This window comes from Monodelphis domestica, chromosome 3 (assembly GCF_027887165.1).
Source record: "Monodelphis domestica isolate mMonDom1 chromosome 3, mMonDom1.pri, whole genome shotgun sequence".
Classification (NCBI taxonomy): Eukaryota; Metazoa; Chordata; class Mammalia; order Didelphimorphia; family Didelphidae; genus Monodelphis; species Monodelphis domestica.
In genome coordinates this window covers 88,962,580-88,984,411 of record NC_077229.1, presented here as the reverse complement: position 1 = coordinate 88,984,411, position 21,832 = coordinate 88,962,580, and the positions used below count along the sequence as shown (strand labels likewise).

The 21,832-nt window shown below is 41.0% G+C and overlaps 1 protein-coding gene across 2 annotated transcripts in view; it reads right to left on the bottom strand.

Moving 5' to 3' along the window:
• The window catches only part of PIAS4 (protein inhibitor of activated STAT 4), a 75,746-nt gene extending 54,323 nt beyond the window's left edge, over positions 1-21,423 (bottom strand). Inside the window, exon 1 of one of the 2 annotated variants that reach the window (XM_056822424.1) lies at positions 21,353-21,423. Coding sequence is in view for 1 of the 2 variants with exons in the window: in XM_001374118.4 (XP_001374155.1) it covers positions 3,864-3,890 (27 nt within the window). In the remaining variant the exon portion in view is untranslated. Of the gene's footprint in view, positions 1-3,863; positions 4,021-21,352 lie in introns of those variants that run through there. The other variant, XM_001374118.4, reaches the window with a different exon arrangement.
• Positions 21,424-21,832: the final 409 nt, after the last annotated feature.

Here is a 21,832-nt window from a genome sequence, read left to right as displayed (position 1 = left end):
AACTTCACAAGAATATTTCTTTTTCCAGACTATTTAAGTAGACAAGCACAAGCCTGCATTAGTACAGTTCTACATCTAGTTTAATAAACAGCTTCGTAGTATATAAAAGGAAGACACAGGAGTCAGATACTAGAGTTATAACCTAGGCTCTGTCACAACTAGCTAAGTGACTTCATTTAAGTCAGTCCATGGACCTTAGTTTCTGCATTTCTGAAATGCAGGGTTAAGCTGGAAGTCCCTATAATGGCTCTATGCATGGATGGGCATCCAAGGCCCAGGGGATACTATAGTGTCATTTGTTCAAGATATTGTCTTGAGCTCTTCAGTTTCAAAGGATTATGCAGTGAAAAGAACTTTGTAAATCTTTAAAGCACCAGGTATGAATTTTTTGGATGCCCAAAACTAAAAAGGAACAATTTAAAATAGGTTTTATGATCTTGTCTTCTGCGGGGTCTTAACCTGAGGTCTGCTAACTTTTTTTTTTCATTTTGATGGCTGTATTGTAATATAGTTGGTTTCTTTTGAAATTCAATGTATTTTGTTTTATACTCTTAAAAATGTTGGTTTAAGAATAATTCTAAACAGCATTCTAATCATAGGTTTCACCAGGTTGTCAAAGGGGCCCATGACACAAAAAAGGTTATGAGCCTTTGCTGGAAACCTTCAACTTGGGTCTAATTACCAGAAATCCTGTATCCCTCAAATCAGTAGGACACTTATAGACAAGTAGAACTTATCAGTAGCAGTAACCACTAGCAATAGCCACTTGGTGGTTATCTGTGAAGATAGCTATAAAGAAAAGATCCACTCTAGTATGTAGCTAACTTACATCTGAATATGGAGACTATCACATTGATAATACTGGGCAGGTGGACAATGTAACAGAAAGGTTTTCAATTCTATATGTCTTCCCAACACTGCTTGCAAGCTCTTAGAGAAAGGGCTATGTCATGTTGAAGATTAATACTGTAGAATATAGTAACAAATGGAGATTTTGCTTTGCTTACTGAGAATGAAAAGATTAAATTAAATTCTATGAACTGTAAGCCTTAAAGAATTAGATACAAACATAACTCATTGATATTGTCTAGACACTCTTGAAAGGGCCTATTAACCTAGACCAAGATAAAAGAGCTCCCCAAAATGAACATCTATAAATCTCCCCTGCTCAAGAAGCTTCAGTGGCTCTCCATTGCCTCTAGGATAAAATATCAGCTATTTGACAATTAAATCCTGTACCAACCTAGCTTCAATCTAACTTCAGATATTTCATATTACTTCCCTTTATGCATGATATATTCCAGCCAAACTGGCCTTTTTGTTGTGCCCTAAACAACATTCTGTCTCTTGCATTAGTGCCCATCCTCCATGCTAAAACATTCCCCTCCTCACCTCTTCTTAAAATTCCTACTTATACTAAAGGCCCACAGGAGGAATTTCCTGATTTCTCAAAAAAACAAAAACTGGAATTTATTTTGTATTTACTTATCTCTATATTTATTTCTCTGAGTAGAAGTTCTTTAGGTGCAGGAACTATAAATTTTGGATCTCCACTGCTTAAGAGTACCTGGTAATCAATCAAGAAGGATTTATTAATCACCTACCATGTAACAGGGAATGAACTAGACACTGGGAATACACAAAGTCAGTCTCTGCCCTTAAGAAACTTAAATTCTATTGAAGAAAGAACATGCATATCTAGAAGTATCTACAAAATACCCAGCACAGAGCAAGAGAAAGTATACTATTGTTTGAGCAGTAATTGAGAAGGGAGTATATTCCATGACAGTACCAAGCACATAGTAAAAGATGCTTAATAAATACTTCTTGATTTAAATTGCTAACTATTTTATGATCTTTACTCAATAACTATTACTATAACCCAGTCTTCCTCTAAACATGGGGTCAGGGAGAGTTGGGAGAAGAAAATGAGGAGAGAAAAATGACAAAAGACTCCTCCTCTCCTCTATTATATATCACTTCTTACTGTGGCTAAATCCACATCAAAAACATAAGAAAACTCTGCAGTGGCAATGTACTACTGGTGGGTAGCTTAATCTTAAAATTCAATCCCTACCTCATTTGAAGTTTATTCTCCTTGATATACAGTACTCCCACCAAGGCCTGAATTTCAGCCTTGATTGGTCCAATAGCAAACCAAGTCTCACAGTGGCCAACAGAACTTAAAAAGCATTCTCTTAGGCTTTATTGGTGGGGGTGGGGGTGGGGGAAGTGGGGAATGACTTTAACATAGCCCTAAGCCCTCTTTGAAGATTATGACTTTTTTTTGGCATTCAGTACAGGAAAAACTTAGAAGTCTGACCCTGATCTGTAAAAATATTCAATACAATAAATATAAAACCAAGAGCCAGGAGAGCAACATATTGTAGCAGATAAGAGAGCTAGCTTTGAAATAGGAAGAGCTGGGTCCAACTAAACCAGGCAAATTCTCTTAAGGCTTTAAGTCATTAATGTCAAATTTAAATACAAATGTATGTCTGCAGACCACAAAATTACTTAGAAAATCACAAATTAACATTATCTATCTATTGTATGTTATTTTTATTCATTTTGTTAAGCATTTCTGAATTATCTTTTAATGTGGCACACTTTAGTTTTGTATTTGACACTTCTTATAAGATACAGCATGTATGTTTTATTTTTCACAAACCTATAAAACTGGAAGCCCCTAGGGCACTCCCCACAAAAAAAGAAATATGATAGATAGGTAATAAACTACCATTCAAAACTGAGAAAGATATAAACATAAATAAGAAAGTTCCTGCGGGTTTATAATTTAGTAGAAAGTGAAAGAAGTCCTTTCCATATTGCCAAGATGGGAAGGAAGGAGAAAGGACCAGTGAAGGAGGGAAGTGTGTCAGAAACATAAGTTCCCAAACTTCACAATGAACATTCAAAATCAAACGCCTCCTTAGCATTCAGGGTACAGTCTTCTCCATCAACTTTCTCCCAAGTGAGCTGAGCGCAGTTATGGGGACACCAGGAGCAAAGATACCCTAGGGACAAAAGTAAGGGGAGAGCAACTGGTTCCAAAAAATGGAAAGCATCCTGTCCAAGGAGAAAAGGAGTAAGAAAAAGAAGTAAATCCAGTATATAAGGGAACCTGTACAAGACCCCCAAATGAGATGCAACCTGTTCCAGGAACGAAGGACCAGAACTGGGGAGAGAAGGCCAAGGAATGGGATGCAACCAGTCCCAAGACAAGGGTGGGGTAGTGGGGGTAGGGGGTAAGGGTTGTTAAGGCCCCCAAGTGTAAGGCAATCTTCTGGGAAAAGGGGTGGTCAGAAAATGGAGAAGGAGGGGGTGTCAAAATCCATAACATAGGGAGCACCTGTCCCAAGAGGGCAGTTACGGGTACCAGGGTGACTAGGGGAAAGAGGAGCAGGTGTTGGGTCGGAGGCTGAACCGGGCTGGGGGGCAGCAGTTGGGGGGGCGAGTGGGGGGAGGGGCGGGAGCTGCCAGCCCCCCGGAGGGGGAGGGGTTCTTGTTAGGGCGGGGGAGGGGCGAGTCGGGGTCAGGGCGGGGGTAGGGGCCGGCGACGACGGGGGGAGGGGGTGGCCCCAGGCCCCAGGAAGAGAAGAAACCGGCCCAGTGAAGCCGGGAGCCGGCTGCGGCGGGGGTGGGGGCTGCAGCGGTCGCGCCGTCCCGGGCCCCAGGACGGCAGGACGGCCTAAGCAGGCCACCGCCCCGGCGCCCAAAGTCGGGGGGCGGAGAAGGCTTAGGATGAGTCTTAAGCCTAGGCTCGGCCGCCCCCGCTCCCCCCCGACCAGCCTCCTTTCGCGCCTGCCTCCAGGCAGCCCCGCGTCCCGCCCCCGCCCCCCCCGAACCTCTTGCTCACTTACTTTGGCCTCCACCAGCTCCGCCGCCATCTTGGCCACCAGCGTCCCCCGCGCCGGGAGCCCCAGCCGTCGCGTCACGTGACTGCTCGCCGCTCGCGGTCGCGGAAACCAATCAGCACCCGCAGCACCCGCCCCCCTACTCCAGCCTTAGCCCTTTCTTCCTTGGGCCGCGCAGGCGTTTAGAACTCCGCCCCTACCTCCAGCCAATCACTTCAGCCAGAGTTCTCTCTGGGCCCCGCCCATTCGCCCTCCTCCAGTCCTCGTCTGGGTTTCTTAAAGGAACCCTGGAGCCTACGAGGTGGGGTTCTGAGCTCGAGCTGGGTGAGGGAGGGTTCCGGTGCCTGGGATACGGGGATAGAACAATGTAGCTCAGGGCCGTCCCAAGACAGCGCGGTCAAGAAGATACCAAGGGTTCGGGTCGGTGCGTGCACCACCCCATTGAAGCCAAGCCCTGGTCGGCCACACTCTGGGTGGGCGGGGGAGCGCTGCTCTGGGAGTAGAGCAGCTTTCGAGGCGGGGCGGCCCGGTATCCATAACGCCGGGCAGCTACTGCTGCTACCCTGAACACCCGAGCGTGCCCACTCTCAGGCTGCCTGGCCAGAAGCTGGAGGACGCGGGGAGGAAGCCTCGGACACTGCGCACCGGGCGTCTGGGTCCTGCGTGGCCTTTGTTGTCACTTAGAGGGAGAAGCCGCTGAGCGCCTGGAGATTGTTTGGCTCGGCGAAAACCCACGAGGGAATGGGGGAGGAGGGAGGGAGGAGGGAGAGAGGGAGGGAACACAGGGGCGGGGGAGGAGGAGCGCGAGGGAGGGAGCGCTTCCTTGGAGACTCACCCTTTAACTCAGTCCTAGGAAACTAAAGGAGGAGGAGAAGGAAACCGGGAGGCGGAGGGGCGGGGCCGCGGCCTGGGAGAGCCTTTTGTTCCGCCGGCCTAGCCGGGACGCCGAGTGATGGGCGGCGGAGCCTGCTTTTTTCCCACCACACTCGGCTCTGAATCCACCTTCCCTGGCCCCAATCAGCCCACTCCGGTCTTTCCAAGAGCTGGGTGCATGTGGTCCCGACGAGCCAAATCCGCTCTTCTCATCAGTCTTCGTTCTTCCACATTATACCCCTAAAGGACAGCTAGAAGGAAAAGGCGCTTTAAAAAGTCTACCTAGTATGTGGTTAGAGCTGGATGAGAAACTTCAATTCTAGCCCAACTATCTTCATTCTGCAGATGGGGAAACCAAGGCAAGGCAACAAGCATTTATTAAGCGTCTACTGTGTGCCAGATACCTAACCCTAAGCTCTGGGGATCCTAAATTAGGCAAAACAACAAAATTAAAAACAAAAACAACCCAGTTCCTATCTTCAAAGGAGCCTCAACCACCTATGTACAAACAAAATAGAGACAATATGAGTTGAAAGTAATCAATCTCAGAGAAAACACTAAACATTTAAAGGGGTCAGGAAAGGCTTCTTGCAAAAGGTGAGGTTTTAGTTAAGTCCTGAAGAAAGCTAGGGAAACTAGGAGGCAGAGGTAAATTGGGAAAGTTTTCTAGGCATAAGGGAAAGCTGGTAAAATGTATTAAGTTCTAGAATCAGTCGGCTAGTATTAAATACCTACTGTGTGAAATACAAATAGAAAAGAGTCCCTACTTACCAAGAATCCTCTTATATAATGAGAGAGACAACATGCAAACAAACCACTGACATGAATCTTGGAGTATAGTATGTGAGAGGAACAGCAAGGAGGCAAGAGAGAAGGTACTTCAAGGTCACACAGTTTCAAAATTGAAAGGATCCCTTGTAATACTATAGTTTAACACACATATATATTCTATAATAATAGCTTGAATTTAGATTGCTTCTGCATTACAAATAAATTGTCCCATTTGATTTTCACTACAACCCTGGGAGGTTATTACCTCCCATTTTATAGCTGAAAAAAAAAACTGAGGCAAACAGGTTAAGTGACTTGCCCAGATTACAGGGCTAAGTGTCTGAAGAATTTGAATTCAGGTCTTCATGTCTCCAGGTCCATTGCTCTATTTATACCTCGATGCTGGTTGGGGTTTTTTTCCCCCCCTATGTGTCTCCCCACTTAAAGGTTAAGTTTCTTGAGGGTCAGGACCATGTCTTAAAATCTCTTAACTGCCACTAACACCTAGCTATCACAAGTCTGGACATAATGCCAAGAAAAGTATCATATAGTCACGCTGAAAGGGATATATGAGACCACATTCAACCTCCTTGTTTTACAATTATCGAAGCTGAGGCATAGAGATGGAAAACTATTTATCCCAGATCACCCAATTAGTAGCAGGTTTTGAACTGAAACTTAAGTCTCCCGGGCAGCTGGGTGAATGGATTGAGAGTCAAGCCTAGAGACAGGAGGTCCTAGGTTCAAATCTGGATTCAGACACTTCCCAGCTGTATGACCCTGGGCAAGTTACTTAACCCCCATTGCCTAGTCCTTACCACTCTTCTGCCTTGGAGCCAAGACAGAAGGTAAGGGTCTTAAAAATAAATAAAATAAAACTTAAGTCTCCTGAATCCTAGACTGGGGCTTTTTCTTCTACATCACAATTCTAAGGCTGCTGCCCTTGGTAAATGCCAACATCATTAGAATGATTCTATATGGGACTGACAAACTATTACATCTGTTGTATGTATATGTTAGTTGAATGTTGACCAGGTCAGGAATATGCATAATGAAATGGCATGCCCATCAAATCTACAAATCTATAAGGGATAATACATTGGATTATATGGTATTAAATAATACACGTTATACTGCATTATGATATATAATTATATATTAATGTATCATATTTCAATGTGTTATAATATATTATATCTTACAATTTATTATATATGTTACAATGTATTACATAATACAAAGGATGACAGAATAGAAATGAAGAGCTGTGCAAAAGAACAATTAATTAAATAAAAGATGAATAAAAGTCCTGAACTGGAGTTCAATGGGTCAATGATACATTAAAAATAATAGCTATAATGAATATGAAAATAATAAAAATATTTCTTTGAACCAGTACCATTTTCAGAGCTGAAATGAGGGCAGGGTATATACTGACAGTGTGCAAGGCAGGCAAGTCAGCCTAACTGTGGCAACAAATACCTGAAGGAGAGAGAAGGCAGCAACATGTGGCAAACACCTTGACCATTGTGGTCTGGTGCTTCTGGTAAAGACCCAGAGCCCTGAACTCAGGAACCTAGGGAATAGGCCCAGTCCCACTCTAAGTGCTTAATGCCTTGGGATACCAATAATTTATTTTGTCTTTAAAAAAGAACCTAAAGAATCATGTGTCAGGCCCAGGACCCTTCCCTGTCATCCTTGCAATCAACTGCTCTGGGGGTGCAGCCTGGCAAATACTCTTGCAGGTGCTAGCTGTTATCCCAGCTTTTGAAGACTCAGAAAAGAAAATTCTCTTCATTAAAGTCATTGACACTGTGATTCAACATCAGAAACATTATTTTCATTAGTGGAAAAGACATTAAAGATGAAGCATCACAGGGCTTCTAGATGACAGAAGATAGTCAGGCCTACAAATAGGAGAAATCTAGCCTCAGATACTTAGCTTTATGATTCTAGCCAAATCTCAACCTAATTGCCTACCACTTACTGCTTCTTCTGCCTTGGAACCAGTGCTTAGTATTGATTCTAAAAAGAAAAGCAAGGGTTTTGGAAAAAAAAAGGTCAAGAAGCATTACAATCTACTTTGTCATTACACCTTAAGGACCACAGGATTTTTCTATTAGACATATACCTGAGACTTCTATGTATTGTCTGCCCCTATACAATAGGAGCTCCTTGAGAGCAAAGACTTGTCTTGCTTCATTCATTCATTCATTCTCATTCACTTGCACTACTACTTCTGTGGCAAGAAGCAATTAAGCTTAGCAACTAATTAGCAAGAATAATTAGTCAAAAGAGGAATCTTTTCAGATTGTTACCAACTTCTTTTGCCCCATCACCATAGTCATACTCGAGGTAAATGTTTAAGCTCTCCTTATTAGCAATGGCCTCAATTTGTCTTGGATCTCACTTTTCTCTCCCCTCTGTCTAGTTGAATTTATTTTACCATTTTAATGTGCTTTTGTGTATCATGTCAGACTTGGAATTAGGACAACCTAGGTTCAAATCCTGACTCACAATAGAAATAATACTTAATATAAAATATAATATAATAATATATGGTTATATAACTATATAAATAATATATATAGCACTGCTTTACTAATATTTCATTCAATTCTCATAACAACTCTTCAGGGAAGTGGGTGCTCTTATCCCCATTTTACAGCTAAGGAAACTGAGGCAGAGTTAAGTGACTTACCCAAAGTTATACTGCTAATAAGTGCCTGAGGTCACATTTGAACCCTGGTCTTTCTTACTCTAGGCCCAGCACTCTTATCTATGGCACCAACAAAGTATTTGATACATCAGTTGTTATTTGAAGGGACTTTTTTTGTGCTGCTTGCCAAAATGGTTCTCACTCTGATTATATACACATTTTTTATTGCTAGTTTTTTTTAATCACAATATTTAATTTTTAAATCACAATAAAGCCAAAGGTAGAACTTCTAGTGAACTTGGAAAGCAGAATGAATTCTTTATTAACTTGTTTCTTTCTACTTTGTTAAATCCTACAAGTTTTATATAGATTTATTTACTTATTTTTTTATTTATTTTTCTATCAATGCTCATTATGTGTATAACAGAAATGTTGTAAAATTCAATAGCATAGCAGTTAAGTTATAAAAATAAACAGTTCTCAAAAGAATTCTAATTTGGGGGGAGGGGGAGTTCTTTATTTTTTGCCTCTCCCCACCCTAACAATTAACACAGTGCCTGGCTCAGAGTACATGCTTAATGTGACTTGAGTTGATATCAATATTATAAAAACAAACAAATTAGAATGACTTAAGAACTTTGGTCAAGTAAGTTATCAAACATAATAGAACAGAGAATTACAAATTATTAACAATTGTGTTTTATTTTCTCTCTCTTAAAGGAAATTACTTACTTTTGCTGAGCACTGTGGATCTCTGGTTTTAGGGTAAGCAGTTATAGCTCTGTGGCTTTCTGATTTTTAAGGGTTGGCAATAGTCTCTAGAAAGACAATGAAACAACTTGCCTCCAAAAGGGACAGGATATCTGGGGTGAGGGAGGGAGGGAAAGGTGCGAGTTTACAGCAATAAGAACCATGCAGGATGCAATAGAAGAAGAGGTGAACTCCAACCTGGCATTCAAGTAATTCTAAGCTCTTGTCACCTCTTGTCCCACAAAGTAGGGTAGAGTGTTTTATAATAGGATAGAATGTTTTATGAAGAGAGGCAAGGTCTCCCTCAGGTGTTACCTGATAGATTTCCTATCTCAACTCCCAGACTTTGCAGCATTAAGTAGCAAAATTAGCTAGAAAAGTTCTGGAATGGGAGATTCCAGGAAAATGTTTAGGGCAAATTATTAGACAGGAGCAAGGGCTCTGTCTAGGGCAGAAAAAAAGCCAGAGGAACAAGACTAGACTCCAAAATTCAGAGAAACATTTTCTGCCCTAACTTTAAAAGGGAAAAAATAGACTAGTTTCTGCTCTCAAGAAGAATCAAATTGACTGTTCAGGAAAAGAGGTAGTAATGATACCTATGACCTCAGATGTCTAAACATTCCCACACAAAACAGGTCATTTTTTAGAAAGGAAATTAGGGGAATATGGAAATATGTATTACATGAAAGCACTGATATAATCTATAGCAGAATATTTACTACTTTGGGGAGGATAGGAATGCTAGAAAGGGAGGGAGAGAATCTAAATTGCAAAATGTCAGAAAGCAATTGTCAAAAATTGTTTCTATAAGCAAATAAAAAAGTTTTTTTTTAAGTAAATGAAGGATCTTAACATAAGGAAATAAGTATCTAATAGGACTTGATAGAAGTAGAATACATACGACAAGGAAGGGGTAAGTGTTCAGAAGAAAAAGACCCTAACCAAGGCTTTTTCTCTATGTTTTGTACATAGTTAACAAGTGTTAAATGATTCTTCACTTATCAGTTCTCACCCCTTCTGCCAGGATAGACCCTTCTCACTCAACTTTTATGACACTTCCTTTCTTGGTTCTCCAACATGTATAAGTGCTCCATTTTACTGGATTTTACTGGATAAAGTACTCCTTTACTGGATTATCATCCATGGCCCTTCCCTAAACTTGAATGTTTTGTTCAGTATCGTGTTTTGTGTCTCTTCTTTGTGAACCCTTTTGGAGTTTCTTGACAAGAATACTGGAGTGATTTGCCATTTCTCTCTCTAGCTCATTTTACAGATGAGGAAACTGTGGCAAATAGTTAAGTGACTTGCCCAGGGTCACACATCTAGTGTTTGAAGACAACCCCTATCTCAGGTCCTCCTAACTCCAGGGCTAGCACTCTGTCCACTGCACCACCTAGCTGCTCCCCTTCCTCAATGTATGACTGACAGTAATTTTCCTAAAGTCCAGGTATGACCATGCCATCCCAGTGCTCAAAAAGCTTCAGGATAAAAGAAAAATGATTTGGCCTGGCATTAAAAACCTTTCTAACCTACACTGATTTTAGCCCTTCCACTCTTCATTTCACAGTATTCCCCTTCACTGTACATTCCAGCTTTTGTTATTCAAGCCTTTATTATTCCCAATTCATTCTTTATCTTGTCTTCATACATTTGCATAGGCATGTCCCATGCTTGGGATGCTCTCCCTCCTCATTTCCACTTCTTGGACTCTTCAGCTTCCTTTAAAATTTAGCTCAAATTACTCTTTTTGTGGTGATAAAGAATTGGAAATTAAAGAGATGTTCTTCAGTTGGGGAATGGCTGAACAAATTGTGATTATAACTGTGATCGACTAAGCTGTTATTGGCAATACAGTGATCCAGGACAATTCTGAGGGACTTGTGACAATGCTATCCACCTCCAGAGAAAAAAACTGTTGGAGTAGAAATGCAGATGAAAACATAGGATTTATCACTTGTTTATTTGGGTATATGTTTGGGGGTTTTGGTTTTATAAAATTATTCACTTACAAAAATGAATAATAAGGAAATATGTTTGCATGACAATACATGTATAACCCAGGAAAAATTAAAAATAAAATAAAAAAACAAGATTTAGCTTAAACACCATCTCTTGCATTAGGCCTCTCCTGATTCCCACAATTGTTAATCCCCTGCACCCTCAAATTACTTTGTATTTATTTATCTGTATATATGACATATCCTTCCCTCCCTAGAATGTCCTTTCTATTGAATACCCATTCTTTAAAGTCCAACTCAAAGATCTTCATGAAGTTAGGGTTACTTTAATTTCAACCAGAAGCTTTACTTTGTTTGAACTCAAGAAAAATCATGCTCCCATGCTATATAGTCTCTGGTGGCTACCCTCACTCCACCTTGCTTTTCTCTTTCTGTTTCTCTTTTTTTCTTAACTTTTTGTTACATGTAATAACAAATGTCCATATAAGTTTTCCAAAGCTATATGATCCAAATAGTCTCCCTCCCTCCTTTTTCTTCCCCCTCCCAGAGTGTATTATTATGCAAAACATTTTCATATTGTTCATTTTTCTAGGTGAATAATCATATAAAATCAAAACCCCAAAATAAAAACTCAGATAAACAAGTGAAAAATCATATGCTTTCATCTGCATTCTGACTCCAACAGTTCTTTCCCTGGAGGTGGATAGCAGTCTTTGTCATAAGTTCCTTAGAATTGTCTTGGATCATAGTATTGCTGTTAGTAGCAAACTCTATCACATTTGATCATTCCACAATATTGCTATTACTGTGTACAATGTTCTGCTTATTTCACTCTGCATCAGTTCACATAGGTCTTTCCAGCTCTTTCTGAAATCATCCTGTTCATCATTCCTTACAGCACAGTGATATTCCATTACCATCATATACATAATACCATTCCCCAATTAATGGACATCCCATTAGTTTCCAATTCTTTGCTACCACAAAAAGAGCAACTATAAATATTTTTATATCCACAGGTCCTTTCCCATTTTTTTGAAAATCTCTTTGAGATACAGACTTAGTAGTGGTATATACTGTTTTATAACCCTTTGGGCATAATTCCAAATTGCCCTCCAGAATAGATCAATTCACAACTCTACCAGCCATGCATTAGTATCCCAATTTTGTTATATCCCTTCCAAAATTTATCACTTTCCTTCACTGACATATTGACAAATCTGAAAGGTATGAGGTGAAACCTTAGAGTTGTTTTAATCTGCATTTCTATAATCAAAATGGATTTAGAACATTTTTCATATGATTATTGATAATTTTGATTTCTTCATCTGAAAACTGCCTATTCATATCCTTTTGTTGTTGGTTCAGGGAGGGTGCCCTTTCAAGAATGACAGACTCCAGTGGAAACTCTTTAAAGATAGAGATTTATTAGGTTGAAAGGGCAGGAGGCAGTGTGTAGGACCAACTGCCTATTTGAAAAGTTCAGTATTTTTATATCCTAAAGGGATATAAAAGTGATATCTAAGTGACTTGGAAGGGAAGGATGGGGAGGCAGATGAGCAATGAAAACAAACAAAGAGGGCAATCAGGGGGAGAATAGGCAACAGAATAGGTGCCTTTGGGTCTGGGGGCTTAAACATTTATGACATCCTGATCATAGAGGGGGGTCTTGGGGCATAGTACAAGTACAAATCCTTTATGGCATCCTGGTCATGTTACCCATCCTGAGAAACCTAGGGATGTTTGGGATCATGTGTTTGAGATGTAGGGATCATAACAGTGGGCAAATTATCTGGAGGAACCTATATGTTTGAGATGTAAACATGAGGTATCCCCTCATGTTCAGATCCTTATCTTAAGGTTAGTGTAAATACACCCAAAGCTTAGAAGTAGAGAATCCTGTGTTTGTTCAGTTTCCAGCGCTACAGGGTGAATTCCTCATGTAATCTTTGACTTGTGGTTTCTAGGAATTTGGGGTGTACTGGGGGACCCTGGTGCCCACCACACTTTGACCATTTGTCAATTGGGGAATGATGTATTGTTATATATTTGACTTAGTTCTTCATATATTTGAGAAATGAGACCTTTATCAGAGAAATCTATTATAAAAACTTTTTCCCAGTTTGTTTCCCTTCTAACCTTGGTTGTGTTGGTTTTATTTATACAAAACTTTTTCAATTTAATCTAGTAAAAATTATTCATTTTATAACTTGTAATGTTCTCTTTCTCTTATTTGGTCATAAATTCTTCCCTTCTCCATAGATCTGACAGGCAAACTATTCTATATTACTCTAATTTATTTACAAAATCACCCCTTGCATCCAAATAGTATACACATTTTGTCTGTATATATGGTGTGAGATATTGATCTATGCCTAATTTTTGCCATATTGTTTTCTAATTTTCCTTGTAATTTTTGTCAAATAGTGAGTTCTTATCCCCAAATAGAGGATCTTTGGGTTTATTAAACACTAAATTGCTAAAGTCATTTATCCCTAATCTATTCCATTGATCCACTCTACTCTTAATTCCCTTTTGTATATTGTCTTCCTCCTGTCCCTTATAATCATTTTTCCTACCCTCACCTCCAGGAGTAATTCTCTCTTTTCTTTTATCCCCCTCTTTTCCACATGCTTCAGAGAGGGCTCTAAGTTATCCAAGGCCTCAATCCCTAAAAGTCATCTGGAGAATCATATTTCTACATTGTTGTTGATGGAACCCTGACGGTGCCCTTCTCCCACCAACCCAGTTCATCAACCTCCTACACTCCCAGATCTCTATCTCCATCCCACTTCAGACACCCACAAGGAGAGCTTGATCTGATCATCACTTGTAATTGTCATCCAGAACTCTGAAATCCCTCTCCTCTCCTAGCCTCCTTTCCATCAATCTCCTGCTGACGTACCCTCTCTTAAATTTGTGTTCTCATCATGATTTTTAGGTCTTCTACCCTCCCCTGTTCTCTCTGTATATCACTCCTACTCTAGTCCTCTTCTTGCATGGTCTTGACCTTGACCTATCGCTAGTTCACATTTATATAGAGCTTTAAGCAGTAGTTTGCTGCTACGCGTTTAACAATTAGCTCTCTGAGAAAAAAAATGCCTAGCACACTTTAAAATTTAATCGATATCATTAACATTTTCTCCATCACTTTTTAAAATCTAGACAGAACAATAAAGCAAGCTGCGATTTGTAGTCGTCACCACTTCTGAGGTTTAACTGCTCGCCGTGTTAAAAGTTAACATTAAGCTCTCATGAGCCTGTGTGACCTGGCTCCAACACCCCCCCTGGCTTTAAGATTTGCAAAGCACTTTACAAATGTAATAAATGTCTGGCACATGTGCAGGGTACTCGAGGTGATGTCTTCACAGCCTGCCACGTAAAGGCAGTACACTGGAGAGCTGGATTATGGACTACATGGAGATTGGTTATGTGAAGACTAGTACCTTTTCAGAGGGTTCCTATCTATACCTTACCCAGCTCTCCCCTGTGGCTCCAAGAAGCTATTGAGAGCTGGCCTTACAGGGAAGAGGAGGCTCTTTGGTTGGCTGCAGAGGCATTCAAAAAAGCCTGCTAGGTTCATCTCCTGTGTCTTTGCCTAAGTGCTCTTGGTGGAGTTCTGTGACTGGTAAAGGGAGTGGGGCCTATGACTGAATTTAGAGGCAGATAGGTGGCACAGTGGATAGAGCACTGGGCCTGGACTGAGGAAGGCCCGAGTTTAAATTCAGCCTCAGGGGTGTCCCTCAGTTGAGGAATGGCTGAACAAATTGTGGTATCTGATGGTGATGGAATACTACTGTGCTGAAAGGAGTAATGAACTGAAGGATTTCCATGTGAACTCCTTCCAGAATTGACAAGCAATTCCACTGAGACACCAATTTCTTTAAGGTCAGGCCGTTTCTGAATCACTCCTAGCTCCCAAGTCATCTGTTTAACAAACTTGGATCATTACTCCTATTTTCCTCATAAACAGAAACTATCTGAGAACCTGGCCCTTCTAACCACCCCAAGCACAGGGTCATAGGGAGGAGCCTACCTCTTTTTTTTTTCTTTAAACCTTTACCTTCCATCTTGGCATCAATAAGGTGTATTGGCTCCAAGGCAGAAGAGAGGTAAGGGCTAGGCAATAAGCATTAAGTGACTTGCCCAGGGTCACACAGCTGGGAAGTGTCTGAGGCCAGATTTGAACCTAGGACCTCCCATCTCTGGGCCTGACTCTCAATCCACTGAGCTACCCAGCTGTCCCCCCCTACCTTCTCACTAACATGCCCACCAATAAAGATTGCCTTACATTTGCCAGACGAGATTCAAATCATGTTGACTATCGCCCAAGTGACATCACTGATGATGTCTTTTGACTTTGTGAGTCGTGTGTGAGGCAGAGTTTCACAAAGCCTAACTCTCTCTTCCAGAGTTATCAAAGTCCAATGGCAAGACAAAAATCAGGACAACTGGTGATGGATGGCTAGGATGTAGTGGATGACCTTTATTTTTTGATATCTAACCAAGCTCTAAGCTCTCCATGGTGCCCTTTTCTGCCACCTTCGTGGCCACTGGAACAAATTGCTCTCATCTACCCCTTCAGACAGGATAAATCTCCACTTGCTTGGGAGAGACTGTCACAGGGTTAAAGGGGTGTTCATCAAAGACTAGTACCTTTTGAGGGCTGCTCATAGACCTTAACCAACTCTCACCTATGACTTCAAGAAGCTGTAACATGTACAGTGGTCACACTCTGGTAAAACCACCTTGGCAAATAGGCAAAGCCAGGTTGAGAGTTACCAACTGCCCTTAAACCCATTGTGTAATTGGGGGGGTTATCTATAAGTAAGGGATTTTTCTGTGAATTTGGGAGCATATGTCTTGGGTCAATGACTAGCAGCAGTGCCCCTCCTCCATCTCTCTCTCTTAATAAAGCATTTTATTTTAAATGATTAATTTACCCATCATACTTTTTAAGTAAGTGGTAAAAGAGGGTATACTTTGAAATTTTCAAGGTCCCCTCAATTTCCACTCCATACACTTATTAATAGATCCCACACCCTGTCAACTTGGAAAACACAAAACTACTAAAATGGTCAGCAAAACTAAGACTTTACCCAGGAAAGAGACAGTATTCAATATTCAGCTGCCACACAGAGCCAAGGGCTCTGGGAACAGTATCTCTGAGAGAATCACCTCATGAGATGATTCTCCGAACAATAAAACACAGGGATCTTATCCACCTTTTGGGGAACTCAGGACATCAAACATTTACTGACAGGGTGCTCTGTCACAATGGATTCTAAAAGGATGGTTCCTGCACAGGTGTTGGTCTTCTTGGGAACTGACCTCTGATACAATGGGGGAAATTTCTAGGACAAAAATGGTACTTAACATTTGACTGTACATCTACTAGTCCCACCTAAACTGGGATCATCAAGCACTTTAAGATCTATTATTCAGTCTGAACCTGGTCAATCTGGGACTTCCCTCGGGGGTGTTCTCAGGGGACGGGCAAACTTGGGATTCTCAAAAACCCAATTGACACCCCTATTAATAAATTATATTATGCTTGGAGAAATAGCCTCATTCTAGTTATTGGTAAAAATTTTCCTGCAACATATACCACAATAAAAGTTAACATGTTGTTAAGTCAAATCAAGACAATAAGCAGCAGGACACTCTAAAGAAGAGACAGGAGAAATTACCTGCCAGGTGTAAACCTCAAAATTCCTTAGACTTATAAATGTTGGAAATTTCACCATTGGGATATTTCATACTTGGAAAATTTCTTACTGATAGTCTATTGGAATGGGAACCCCATTGGCATGGGAGGTTCCTTCTCTTCCCTTCTTAAGATTACTTTAGGACAGAAACCTTTTGCTGAACAATGGAAAGGACTTTGACCTATGCTTAAGCATAGAACAGGAATTTCTTTGAGTCATGATTGATTTTAGAATTGATACAATGGAGATACTTGGAATCAATCTCCACCCTATTCAGTCCTAACAGGATTGAGTAAGGGCTGCAGCCTAGATCAAAATTTAATTATTCCAATCTCTACCCTACTCAGGTTAACAGGATTTAGAAAGGGCTGTAGCAAAGGAGCAAAGATTTAATCATTTGAAAATATGACCTTCAACAGACATGTGCAAAGCCTCTGGGCGGTCCTGGGTTAAGCTAGAGCCTCCATTGGCACAGGGAAATTGATGGACAGTGATTGGTAGATGTGAGAACTGAGGGGAGGCAACTTGGAGGGTTTCCTTAAAGATCAGGGGGGTCTGAAGACTCAGGGGGGTTGAGTAGTTGGTCGGTGTGGTTCGTGTGGGCTCTGAGAAGCTTGTGCTGAAGGAAACTGAAGGTGGGGGCCTCTGAGACTGTTTCTCCATTTTGGTCACGTGAGTAATAGGGACTGATCTCTTTTCTTTGCCCCAGCTATCTAAGGGCTTGGGCCTTTTGGCCCAGCCTAAACAGAAGGGGTATTTAAGCCCTATTTCCTTCTCTCCCTTTTCTCTCTCTCTATCTCTAATTACTTCCTCCTATTGTAATTAAACTCCATAAAAGATTGACGGCTGACTTAAGTTTTCATTTAGGAATTACATTGCTGATTCCTTGGCGACCTTAAATTAATATATATCAGTCTTTTAAAGTGATTCCCTTGTAACACAGGCAAGTCAAAGCACCACCACCTTGACTACCATGTCCCCTCACATCATTCCCAGGACCCTAAGCCCAAGAGACTTGTAAAGAACAGGGTCCCTTGTCAGTCTGACTGACAGGCATTCCACCCAAGAGACAATGAGACCAAAATAAGATGGGGAGAGATAATAGGGTCTTATTTTTAAACCCTTACCTTCAGCCTTAGAATCAATTGGTTCTAAGGCAGAAGAACAGTAAGGGCTAGGCAGTGGGAGTTAAGGGACTTACCCAGGTTCACATAGATAGGAAGTGTCTGAGGCTAGATTTGAACCCAGGACCCCCCAGTTTCTAGGCCTGGCTCTCAATCCACTGAACCACCTAGCTTCCCCCTCTTATAGGTTTGGGGAAGGAAGAGGGTGTAGGGAACAAGGCAACTTGGATCTATTTCATTGACTATTTCAGGTGGGGGCAGGTGGTTCTCAGGAATGAATGTGGTCAGGTTATACATTTGTCAGGGTCTGAAAGGCCTCAGGAATGGAGAGTCCTGGTTCCAAGGTGTGTGTGGCTAGGACTTTCTGTTCCATGGTTTTGGGAGGTGTTGGAAGGGCTTTTTGTCCTAGAGTCTGTCATCCCTCTACCTCTAGACCTACTTCCAGCTTAGCCAAAGAACTCCATAGCCATTATTGAGGGAAAAAATCATTGTGAAGAAGAAGCCCATCTTCATCACTTCTAGCAACAACTGCTGATCAAATGCCACCAACAGGCAGATAAGCACAAGGCCCCTGGGAGTGGCAGCTACCCCTAGATCGCCATTCCTGCTTCTATCATCCAGAGAAGCAACCAGTGTGGAGAAGGGGGCCAGCTATTCTCACCAACTGCCAACCATCTGCCACATAAAGGAAAGGCATGCCAACCTAGCTGAAATAGTAGGGTGCCCTTATGGAAAAGGGAAGGAGGAAGAAAATAAGCATTTGCTAAATACCTACTATGTGTTGTGCATTATGCTAAGCACTTTACTAATATCTCAGTAACAAGGCACAGCATGTGCCAAGCATCCTTGATCACCATCTCCCCTCCAATCTTTTTTTTTTTTTTAAATAACCCTTACCTTCCGTCTTGGAGTCAATACTGTGTATTGGCTCCAAGGCAGAAGAGTGGTAAGGGCTAGGCAATGGGGGTCAAGTGACTTGCCCAGGGTCACACAGCTAGGAAGTGGCTGAGGCCAGATTTGAACCTAGGACCTCCTATCTCTAGGCCTGGTTCTCAATCCACTGAGCTACCCAGCTACCCAGCTGCCCCTTCCCCTCCAATCTTGATGGAATAAACCTAAGATCCTGAGCCTAAAAACCTTAGGGATAACCTTCCTTTCAGCCCAGTGACCTGGGAACTAATCCCTGTGGAGATGTAACCTGGCAACTTCTCTTGAAGGTGCTACTGCCATAGCTCTTGGAAATCCAGAAAATTCTTGCTTCTGAAGTCCTTGGCACAGTCAAAGGATTCAACATCAGAAACTGTTAGAATTGTATTTGTGGAAATGACATCAAAGAAGAGGTAGTGTTTTGCAGAGAGCAAACCTTTAGAGGTTTTATTCTTTTGTTTATTAGTCCATTAAGTGCTTTCTAGAATTAGGCATTTTTTAAAAAGTTCTATTGTGTTTTTTATTTTTTTGAATATTTTCCAATTGCATTAAAATAAAAAAAAATTTAATAACAAATCTCCACATAAATTTTCTAAGGTTATATGATCCATACTGTCTCCCTCTCTTCCCTTCCCCTTCCTGGAGTTGACAAGCAATTCAATCTGGATTATACATGTATTATTATATATTATATTACATTATATATATATTATTATATATTATTATATATATTATTATATATTATAATATATTTCCATATTATTCATTTTTAAGTGAATAATCTTATAAGAACCAAAACCCCAAAACATATACCCAAATAAACAAATGATAAATCATATGTTTTACTTTATAGTTCTTTCTCTGGAAGTGGATAGCACTCTGTCATATGTCCCTCTGTATTGTCCTGGATCATAGTATTGCTGTTAGCAGCAAAGTCTATCACATTTGATCATTCCACAATATTGCTGTTACTGTGTATGATGTTTTCCTGGTTCTGCTTATTTCACTCTGCATCAGTCCATAAAGGTCTTTTCAGCTCTTTCTGAAATCAACTTGTTCATCATTCCTTACAGCACAATAGTATTCTATCACTGTCATATACCACAATTTGTTGAGTCATTCCCCAATTGAGGGAATCCCTTTAGTTTCCAATTGATTGCCACCCCAAAAAAAGCATCTATAAATATTTTTGTACAAGTAGGTCCTTCCCCCATTTTTTTATTATCTCTTTGGGATACAGAACTAATAATGGTATTACTGGATCAAAAGGTATGTATTGTATAATAGCCCTTTTGGCATAGATTCAAATTGCCCTCCAGAATTGGAAACTAAAGGGATGAAATTGGGTTGGGACCTACTTTCTTTTGTTTAGATCTTAAAAGGAAATCAGGATTAAGGGCAGGAGTAACCAGCCATGAGGAACTTCGTTTTAGAGTGTGTTCTGCAACCGTGTTGGACTGATCCAGACTGGTGAAGAGGAGGCTGGCTTTCTTCTCACATTGACAAAGACCTACTTCTTCCTGTGATGAAGTAATGAGGAAGGATCTGGGGCCCCTAAGTCCCCCTCCTCAGTGGCTATTTCCCAATCAGAGATGTCTTGGGCTGTCTAGGAGAAGACTGAGTGAAGTGATCTCAAATGGTATATAAAGTCCAGGCTGGAAAGGAGTTTGACCTCTTTTGCACCATTTCAGAATGTGGAAGGAATCAATTGGCCAGTTTAGTTTTAGTTTTTGAGAGGTCAGCAAATAAATTAACTGAAAATTAATAAATACTGCCTTTCCAGAATTTCAGTTGTTTACAGGTGAGGGAATTGAGTCTCAATAGGGTTAAGTGATTTACCCATAGCTAGTATCTGAGAGATTTTAACTCAGTTTTTCCTAACAATGAAAAGCTCTGTCTGTCCATTCTGATGCCTGTAGTAAGAATTGGCTGGTTTTTTGTTTTTTTTTAATAGGAGTGGGGGAGCAGAGCTTCCAAATGTATAATTTCACTGGTATAGGAAGATCTTTGTGCTCTGCAGCTTAAAAGTTTGAAGAGATGATTGGGGGCACTGAGAGAGCCATACAGCCAATGATGCTAGAAGTATGACTTAAACCCACATCTTCCTGACTCTGAAGTCAGCTCTCTACCCACTATGACAAAATGCCTCCCTGTACGGGATATTCTGGATGAAAATAACAGAAAGGAATTGGTAGGCTTTCACCAATAACACGCCATAGCAGACTAACGCCCCAGCTGGCTGAAAGGGGCCGAGAACGACCCCCTTCAGTGCTAATTGTGGAGCTATGGCAGGGTGGGGTTCTAAAAGAAGTCTCTGAGAACTAAATGTAATTAACCAACCAGTGCAAATAGTAATAATGATGACGACGACGATGATAATAACAATAGAGGTGTGAACAAGTCCAAAAATGCAAATCAAATGTGAACAAAGTCCAAATTTGTAGATAAGGTGTGAACAAGTACTCTACAATTTTGAGAAGTTTGAGATATTGAATGAGGACTTTGGAGGCCCTGCATTCCTTGAGAGATGTCATTAGGGAGACCACTTATTTATGGATCAGCTAGAGATACAAAAAGGTCAAAAGCTTAGAGCTAGAAGAGAGCATCTGGCCTAGCCCCTTCATTTGATAGATAAGACCCATGCCCGTTAAGGGGCTTGCAAAAAAGACAAATTAAGGGATGCCCAAGGTTTGGAAGGTGCCAAACAGCAGGCCTAAGATTTTACCTCAGGTGTTTTGATTCCAAAGTAAAACACTCTCACCACTGCTCCAAGCTGCCTTAGGTCTGCTCAGCCCTCTTCCATTTCTGCAGTAGACAGTGAAAGATTGGCAGAAAGGGACAGACTATCAAAAATATTAACCTGTTTATATTCAATAACAAACTATAATTCTATTGGACCAGTAATAAAATATGTTACCCACCATCTGACAAAGAGGAGTTGGACTCCAGATACAGGTTGAGACATATCTGTTTTGGATATGTACAATCTTGAAATTTATTTTGCTTAACTATGCACATTTGTTACAAGGATTCGCTCTCTCCCTCTCTCTTTCCTTGTCTCTCTCCCTCCCTCTCTCTGTCTCTCTCCCCCTCTTTTTCTTTCTCTTCTTTTCCCTCCTCTCTCTTTCTCTCTCCCTCTTCTCCCCCCCCCCTTGTCTCTCTCTGTCTCTCTCTCTCTCAATTAGGAGGGACAGAAAATAGATTT